Source organism: Oryza glaberrima, chromosome 12 (genome assembly GCF_000147395.1).
Source record: "Oryza glaberrima chromosome 12, OglaRS2, whole genome shotgun sequence".
NCBI classification, from domain to species: Eukaryota; Viridiplantae; Streptophyta; class Magnoliopsida; order Poales; family Poaceae; genus Oryza; species Oryza glaberrima.
The window spans coordinates 246430-255187 of NC_068337.1; the positions used below are offsets into that span (position 1 = coordinate 246430).

The 8758-nt window shown below is 39.9% G+C and overlaps 1 protein-coding gene and 1 pseudogene across 2 annotated transcripts; both read left to right on the plus strand.

Moving 5' to 3' along the window:
* The first annotated feature begins 2986 nt into the window (after nucleotides 1-2986).
* Nucleotides 2987-4948, plus strand: LOC127757960 (uncharacterized; annotated as a pseudogene).
* A 2044-nt stretch (nucleotides 4949-6992) lies between these two features.
* Nucleotides 6993-8451, plus strand: LOC127757949 (uncharacterized). Of its 2 annotated transcripts, none has more exons than XM_052283541.1 (3): nucleotides 6993-7242; nucleotides 7338-7595; nucleotides 7678-8451. In XM_052283541.1, the coding sequence occupies exons 2-3, from the start codon at nucleotides 7368-7370 to the stop codon at nucleotides 8353-8355; spliced, it is 906 nt and encodes a 301-aa protein (XP_052139501.1). In that variant the 5' UTR covers nucleotides 6993-7242; nucleotides 7338-7367; the 3' UTR covers nucleotides 8356-8451. The 2 variants fall into 2 exon arrangements, with proteins under 2 accessions (XP_052139501.1, XP_052139500.1); XM_052283540.1 differs by having other exon boundaries at nucleotides 7357-7595.
* The last annotated feature ends 307 nt before the right edge of the window (nucleotides 8452-8758 follow it).

Consider the following 8758-nt stretch of genomic DNA (forward strand, 5'->3'; position numbering starts at 1 on the left):
TTTTCACTCCGATTTTTTTGGATCGGACTATTTTTTAGCCAGGTTTTTTTCGCTGGTTTTTTTCCGCCCGGTTCCTATTTTTTTGGGTCGGACAGAATTGTTTGTTTTTCGCTCCCTTTTTTTTTGTATCGGACATTTTTTTTTCTCACGTTTTTTTCACTCCGTTTTTTGATCGGACTTTTTTTGCCCAGTTTTTTCGCTCAGTTTTTTCGCCCGGTTTTTTTTGACGGATGCTAGCAAAAATGCCCATGCATTGCAGCGGTGAAAAATTATAATATATGTTTTCCATGCATAATCATGTCAATGACAATGTTTCTATTTTAATAAGCGGCTTGTTTTTTATAAACAATGTTTTTTTCCTTGCGCGATTTTCTCAAACCATTTTTCAGAAATGGCGCATTTCTTTCTAAAAGTTTTTTCCTAGAATGTTTTTTTTCTTTTTTTACTGACAAAGAAAACCATGTTTTTCTCTTTTTTTGCTTTTCTTTTCTCGTGTGTTTTTTTGCCTGTTTTCTCGCACGTTGTTTTTGCTTTTTTTCAAATGTTTTTTTTTCTTTTTTCCAATACAAGAGAATATATGACGAAATAAAGCTGTCGACGTTTGAGGTCTCGACTACAGTATTTGGATAGTATGGGGATCGTCGGTGTTATGATATATGCGAGACTGAGGTAAAAAAGATGGGGACAGGGATTTTTATACAGGTTCGGCCCCTGAGCTATCAGGTAATAGCCCTACGTCCTGTTGGCCGGAGCCGATGTTGCTTTTTATTCACCATAATCACACCAGTACAATATGTGGGGTAGCCTATCTAACTGTTGTCGACATGGCGGTCTGAAGGTCTGACTCGTAGTCGACAACAGGGTAGGCCTTCCTCCTCGAGCTCGCGCCCGACGGAATCAGAGACAGTGCTAGATCCCTACGGCCGGCCTCTGAAGGTACCGGATAGGGTCTATCCAGGCGTATCTCTGATGTCGATATCCGGCGGCTTGTCTTGGCGTATATTGGCTTGTATGTTGTCTCATGTATTGTGTTGATTGTCTCGTCATGGTGGGTGTTGATCGTGTTGATCGTCTCATCATGGTTGTCCCCCTGTCCTCCTAGGGGAGCTTGTATTTATACTCATAGGTGTCCCCTTGTCCAAGTAGAACTAGGGAAACCAATATAGATACAATCCGAGTAGTCCTTGTCGTTTCCATGTAGAACTCTGGTTGTCTTTCCTTATCCGGAACTCCTCCTATATCCGAAGGTTGCTTCCGTATAGGACATGGTATGTTGTGGATCCTGCCGAGATTTAGTCAATTACTATTAGGTATGTGGTATCCATAACCCTGACAAAAGCAATGTAGTAGATGGCAAAAAATCGATGATCCTATCCGACTCAAGCGTCCATCAATTTAGCCTTTTTCTGAAAAAATTTTCAAAGTGATTTGTTTTTTAATAGACGGTGTTTTTTTCTTGCGCGGTTTTCTCGCACGTTGTTTTTGCTTTTTTTTCGAATGCTTTTTTCTTTTTTCCAATACAAGAGAATATATGACAAAATAAAGCCATGTAGTAGATGGCAAAAAATCGATGATCCTATCCGACTCAAGCGTCCATCAATTTAGCTTTTTCTGAAAAATTTTTCAAAGCGATTTGTTTTTTAATAGACGGTGTTTTTTTCTTGCGCGGTTTTTTAAAACCATTTTTTTAGAAATGGCGTGTTTTTTCTGACAGTTTTTTCCTCGCATGTTTTTTTAAAAAAATATTTTACCGACGATGAAAATAATTTTTCTCGCGTGTTTTTTATTTTTTTTATGGAAGATGGAAAACCTTTTTAGCATGTTTTTTTGCGCTTTTTCCTAACTTTTGCCTCAGGCATTTTTTTTGAACCGTTTTATTTTCTCGTGCATTTTCTCTTTTAAAATAGTTAGATTAGATTAGAGATAGAGAAGAGATATATACTGGTTAGGAATCGGATTTTGTTTCACCACTTTCTTAGGGAATCGAACGAACTCTTTTAGATGTTTTTCAGATTTTTTTTGGCCTTTATGAATCAGACATTTTTTTCGTTTTTAAAGGAATCGGATCTAGCATTTTTTTCACCACTTTTTTTTTGCCTTTTATATAAATCAGATTTTTTTTCCGTTCGGATCTACAGTTTTTTTCACTATTAGGGGAAAAAGACTTTTGTTGTTGTTGTTTTTCTTTATTTTCTTTTTTGTGCGGCTTTTCTTTTCTTTTTATGCACCTTTCTGCCTTTGTTCTCTCTCTTTTATTATTTCTTTTAACAAAAACGACCTAAAGTACCTTATTGCAAGATTATAGGAACCCAAATGCAAATATAAAAATTACAGGGACTCAAATGTAAATATAAAAATTACAGGGGCTCAAATGCAAAAGTACAAACAAAAATAAAAAATCATATAAAAATGGAATGCTCTCTACATGTAGGTTTCGTTTTTGCAAACAATCTTCAATCCGGCACATCAATTTTTTTTCACCAATGTAGGGAGAGCGCTATTGTTGGGTGATTCTGGGCAGCTCGAGACTTTTTTTTCACCAATGTAGGGAGAGCGCTATTGTTGGGTGATTCTGGGCAGCTCGAGACTATTATAAAGACCTGCTATAGGCATTGTCGTTTTGTATTTCTTCTTCCTTTTGTCATATACTATTAATATATGGTCCCACTTGTCATAAACACATTGTGTCTTAGAGACTGTGCTACAGCTGACTACAAATATGTAGTTCGCTGCTCTTCTCTCTTATCTTTTATCTCCTCGATATGTGTTTATAGCTGGCTTATAATTTGCTATTGTACTCGCTGATCTTACGTATGTATCGATTAGTAAAACAGGTACGTACATGTTGCTGGCTGGCTGGCTATCTATTTAAATAGTCGGTTGCATATATGGTGTGTGTTCTGCCTTGTTGGTTAAGCTCAATCGCTCATCATGAAGCAACCACACCAGCTAGCGTACGTGAAAAGAGTAATAAGTAATTATTGTAGACTTATGATATGGGCTATGTAAATGGGCATGCTTGGGTTGGAAAGGAACAAAAAGGAAAGAAGAAGAGTTTGCAATCGGATCGGAAAACCACCCTAGGGTTCGTCTCACTCGGATCGATGGCGGCGGAGAAAACCAAGCAGAGGCGCGGAATTGAGGAGAGCGCGAGGATGAGGGACAAGGGTCGATTGTCCGACGAGACGCCGTCGGAGGAGGGCCACGAAATCATCCGTTTCCGCCGCGGCTGGGAATCCCTTTACTCCCATCCACACCGATCCTTCGATGCAACCAGTCAGTCAATTATTCTTCTATAATCCCATCCCATCTCTTGTACTACTGGAGTAGCATGCAGCTTCTAATTCCAACAATGTGAATTAACTCAATTCAATTCAATTGGTAGCTTTCGCCCCGATGCGCTATACACATGTACCCATCCCAAAGTACGCGGACTGCAACTACGGTCTGCAGATCTTCTCCGTCAAAGTCAACCAACTCCTCCTCAACGAGGAAGAGGAAGAGGAAGAGGGGCTCCACTGGCCACTGCACATCTATGGCTTGGTCGCCACCAGGGACTCGCTTGATCATAGGCACAATCTTCTTTTCAACCGCACCAGGGATAACTGCCAAATCCTCACCCAACAGGTACACTACTCACCAATTTACTAGTTCAGGGGATACTTGGAACTTTTCCAATGCATTTTAATTAATCCACATTTCACATCTATCAGTATGGCCGTGTTTAGATCAAGGGGTGTAAAGTTTTAGCGTGTCACATCGAATATACGCACACACATTTGAAGTGTTAAACATAATTTAATAACAAAACAAATTATAGAATCCGGTTGTAAACCGCGAGACGAATTTATTAAGCCTGATTAATCCGTCATTAGCAAATGTTTGCTGTAGCACCACATTATCAAATCATGGCGCAATTAGGTTTAAAAGATTCATCTCACAATTTACATATAATCTGTGCAATTAGTTATTTTTCCGTTTATATTTAATACTCCATATACATGTGTCCAAACATTCGATGTGACAGGGTGTAAAATTTTGTCGGGGATCTAAACAGGCCCTATATCTACTAAGAAAAATATTTTGGCCTGCTTCCTTGTTATTTTGTTAGAAACCAGATGTTACCTGATTGATTAAATTGTGATGGTTGCAGGATCCATTTTTGCTGCTAACAGGGCCAACTCGTGCTGTTGTGCTAATTGATCCTGTGAAATTCGAAATCCAACTAAAAGCGAAAGGCACAAGTGAGTCTGAAGACAAAGTGCTCAATTTCAGAGTCCTTGTCTATCATCATGATTATTCTTTGGCAGATCCTCCTTTCATAGTTCGGAGGCGTCGCCGTTGCAAGAGAAGTGAGCTTGAGTTTGCATTAGCACTGCTTGTTCGGTCAGTAGAGTGTCCAGGTTGTTGATGGGTCGTCATGGCCGGATGATTTGGGAGTACAGGTTGCTGCCCGCACGGCCAGTATAAGTGATGAGGCCATCAAGCTACTTGATTCTCGATCTGCACATGGTGGTAGAGTGCCCATCTGCCCTGATGATGGTGTGATTAAGCTTTCAAGGCGTGTTGTTTCTGTGGAACTAGCAGGAGGTCTGGAAGTTGATTACTGGCTTTACATAATAAACAGCTTGTTGATGGTAGCAAGGGTGGCTTATTGGATGTTGCTGCTGCAGATAAGGTCAGTTTCACACCTAAAAGGGCTTCAACCAGCTGTGGGATATGTGATTTAGGCTTCTGTAAGTTGGAAATAACCGTTGCTTGGTCCCTTACCGCTTCCCTGGCAAATGAGCAGGGTTTTATATGCTAGAACTAGACCTGACTAATCTTATCGACTTGTTTACTACTACATGTTTAGCCTACCTTGAGTTTTGGAACGTGAGACAAAGTAATGTATATTTATGTATGGATTAGTAAATTTGGTACATGTTGCTGGCAGCTATCTATTTAAATGGTCGGGTGCATGGAATGTGGTCTGCCTTGCTGGTTAAGCTCAATTGCTCATCATATATTCAAATATACGAGGCAACCACACCAGCTAGCATAGATGGTTTGAAAGAACATGATCGATCTTCTTTTATTGTTATTTTGTTACCTGTGAATTGTTGCTAGTTGTGGGCTTTGTGGCTTGTACTAGCTGCAGGTTGCTATGGCTGTGTTTAGATCCAAACTTCAGTCCTTTTCTATCACATTAATCTGTCATACACACACAACTTTTCAGTCACATCATCTCCAATTTCAACCAAAATCCAAACTTTGGATCCAACTAAACACAGTCTATGTTATGTCTTGATTGAAATTTTTTTAAAAAATTAAAAGATGGACTGCTGGTGCAACTCCTAGAATACATACATAGAATACACACATGACCGTTTTAAATATATGATGTCATTGACTTTTTACGTCATGTTTGATGATTCGTCTTATTAAAAAAAATAAGTAAATTCGTTTTTGTCCTAGTTTGATTTATCACTAAATAAACTTTAAGCGATGATTTGCATAAAGTGTTTAGCAATTTCATATGTTATCCTCATGGTGAGATGCCTCAAATTTATAACTTTCATCGAGACTAAGAAGAAATTAACTCATCTTTCATACATAAAAAAATTTCAAAGAGTGTATGTATGCATATGACAGATAAGTAATAAAATGATTTCTCGGATTTCGATCAAATATTTAATTTATCTTTTCATTTAAGTCTTATATACATGAAGATTACAAATACGATCAACTTATTTAGGAAAACCAAATTATTAATATAAAATAAGTCTAACACTTTTGAATGGTGGAAGTATATGTTAAGAAATAAACCTTAATAGTTAGCATGGTAATGAAGAAGACGAGGAGAGGGAATCCTAGAGATGGTGAGCGAACAAAGAATAAGGGTCCTTTTGAATTGGAGGATTGCCATAAAATCTTTGGAGGATTGGATTTTTTTTCCCGTCGGCTGCCGCATTGTAGACCATTGAGGGCCTCCGCCCGCATAAAACTATCGTTCCTGTTGGGCGTCTAGATCCGATGGTAGCGACACAGCCGAGGGAGCCACAACAACGGAGAGACGGGTGCAAGGCAGCGGGGCCAACAACCACCTTCCTGCAGACGCTTGACGATGAGCTCATGCTAGGGGTGGACGTTGTCCTCTTCTCCTTCACTGTTGAGCCTTGTCTCTCACCGACTCGCCGATTGGGGAGGGGTGGTCGACAAGATTGGAAGGGGAAGGGCTAGAGGGGAGGGGGGAGATAGACAAGTGAGGGATTAAATGCCACTGACCTGTGGGGTACACTATCTATTTTTTGGATATGGATTTTCATCCCTCGAGGGGATATCCGCTTGTTGTTTGCATGTCATTTAAATAGTTATCAAAAAAAAATTGACAACATAGATTGTACTCCCTCCGTTTCATATTGTAATATTTTTTTTGGACTTACCTAGATTCATACATTGATGAATGTATATATTTTCTATATGTGTCTATGTGTCTAGATTTATTAACATCTTTATGAATTTGGATAATGCTAGAAATTCTTACATTGTGGAACGGAGGACGTAACAAAAAGAACAAATTAAACTAAAAATAGTTATCGACTTATCGTACATTCACATTTATATTTGTTATTTTTGTTACAATTTGTAGAAGTTGAATTTTAACTTGCATGTTTGTGAAGTGATATATTTCATATTAATCTATCTTGCCAAATTTTTTGAAATTTGTTGAAGACTATTTAGGTGACATGCACGAAACTTTCCCACTTTTTACTGATTGGAGTGTCGTGTAATCACCACGTTGACACAACATGGGATGAAGATGAAGTCGACAAAAGCACCCTCAATACTGTGCCTGGTTTAAAAGATGAGGGATGTAAAGTAGACATTTTCTAAAAAGTTGGAAGGAGAGCGTTGCTTGGCCCAGTAGATGTGGTTAGGGCTCGTTTCTTTTTAATTACGTCCGTTCCGTTCGGTGGTGATGGAGTCCGAGGCGAGAGAGAGATTTCCGATCCGATCTGAGAGAGAGGTGGAGAGGGACTTAGGCTGTGTCAAATTTCATCCAAAAAAAAAAAGTGTTTCCGCCCGCGCGGCGGCTTCCCTGAGATCGATCGATCTGATATATATGCTTGTGGATTATTAATTGTTGCATGGCAACGAGGAGAGGTGGAAGAAGAAGAATCCCAAGAGGAGGAGGATTATGAGATTGTGATGTTCCGCCGAGATGGCACGGTCGTAACTTTGGCTCCTTCGACGATACCAGTCAGTATCTACATCTTCCTCCTCCAAAACCCTAGATTAATTAATTTCTATTCTAGCGATTAATAATCCTTATCAGACTTATATGTAGTTAACAGTAATGGATCCTATATGCAGCTTATCCGGCCATGCGTTACACGTTTGGACACATCCCAAAATCAAGTTTTGTTGGCTGCGACAGCAGATTGCAGATCTTCTCAATCAAACTCCTCCTCCGCAACACCAGCACAACAGGCCATCAGCTCCAGTGGCCACTTCATGTCTATGGCCTCGTCGCTACCAGGGACTCTCTTGATCCTAGGCGCAACCTTCTCTTTAATCGCACTAGAGACAACTGCCAAATCCTTACTCAACAGGTAATTATATACCGTACTTCTTCTTAATTCAAGTCCATTAAGAGGTTGATTGACTAGCTCATATGTATGCTCTTAATTGCAGGATCCCTTTCTAGTGCTAACAGGACCGTCTCGCGCAATTGTCTTAATTGATCCTGTTCAATTTGAGGTTCAGCTCAAAGCAAAGTCCAATAACAACACCCTGCATGATCATCCTGACCAAGATCAAATTGTTAACTTTGGAGTGGTGAATTCTGGCTATCTTCCGGGCCCAACGAGTCATTGCATCGGCAAGCGAAGTGAGGTCGAGCTCGCAATCTCAGTGCTTGATCGGTCGAGTTCGCAATCGTCATGGCCGGATCATCTCCAAGGAAGGCTTATTTCCCGTACGGCCAGCACAATTCATCAAGAAATCGTGCTACTTGATTCTCAAAAACAACAAGATGGAAAAATGCCTATCGATGATGACGGCTTCATTCAGCTTTCAAGGCGTGTTGTTTCGGTAGAACTGGCTGGCCAACTCATAGTTCAAGTGCTGGCTTTCAATTCCCAGCAGCAGCAGCAGCAGCAGCAGCAGCAGCAAGTAGTTGACAATGACAACGACAACAAGAAGGATGAGATTGTTGCAAAACACGAGATTGTTTTTGATCCTAAGGAAGCTTCATTGAGTGTGGAGACGTGTGAGCTACAACTAGGAGGAGGAGGAGGAGGCCCATGTAAGCTTCAAATCTCTGTTGCTTGGTCTCTGGTCGATAGGCTTCCCCCTGTTGGCTATTTCTAACTTACCCATTTCGATCGCTGCCATTCCAAATTTCTATCATGCTAGCTAGTATATCCATTCAGACAATCATATATATATATATTTGAGACACATATAGTTCCAATTAATCTTATAAAAAAAACTGGCTAATATGGCTATTTGGGTATCGCCCCTGTTTGATTTGGCTTGTGATGGTTTGCGTATTTTGGGGGTGGAATTTCACGAATCCGATTGCCGATGTTGGGTTTGTTTTGGGTTTTTGCGTCTGAGCTGCCGCGTTCATGGGGTGATTAAGGGCAAATGCTGCGTACCTGTCTCTCTGGTTCATTAACAATCTTTCCTACAAAGGCCATATACAAGTAATTATTCAAAAGAAACATTGAAGGAAATAACCTGTATAATTAGTTGTTGATGGGTAGAGACC

What these genes read in the sequence shown, in the direction of transcription:
- LOC127757949 (XM_052283541.1), top strand. Translation starts at nt 7,368, where the DNA reads ATGCGTTACACGTTTGGACACATCCCAAAATCAAGTTTTGTTGGCTGC. An exon ending in GCCAAATCCTTACTCAACAG is followed by an intron (nt 7,596 to 7,677) that starts GTAATTATATAC and finishes TCTTAATTGCAG; the next exon opens with GATCCCTTTCTAGTGCTAAC.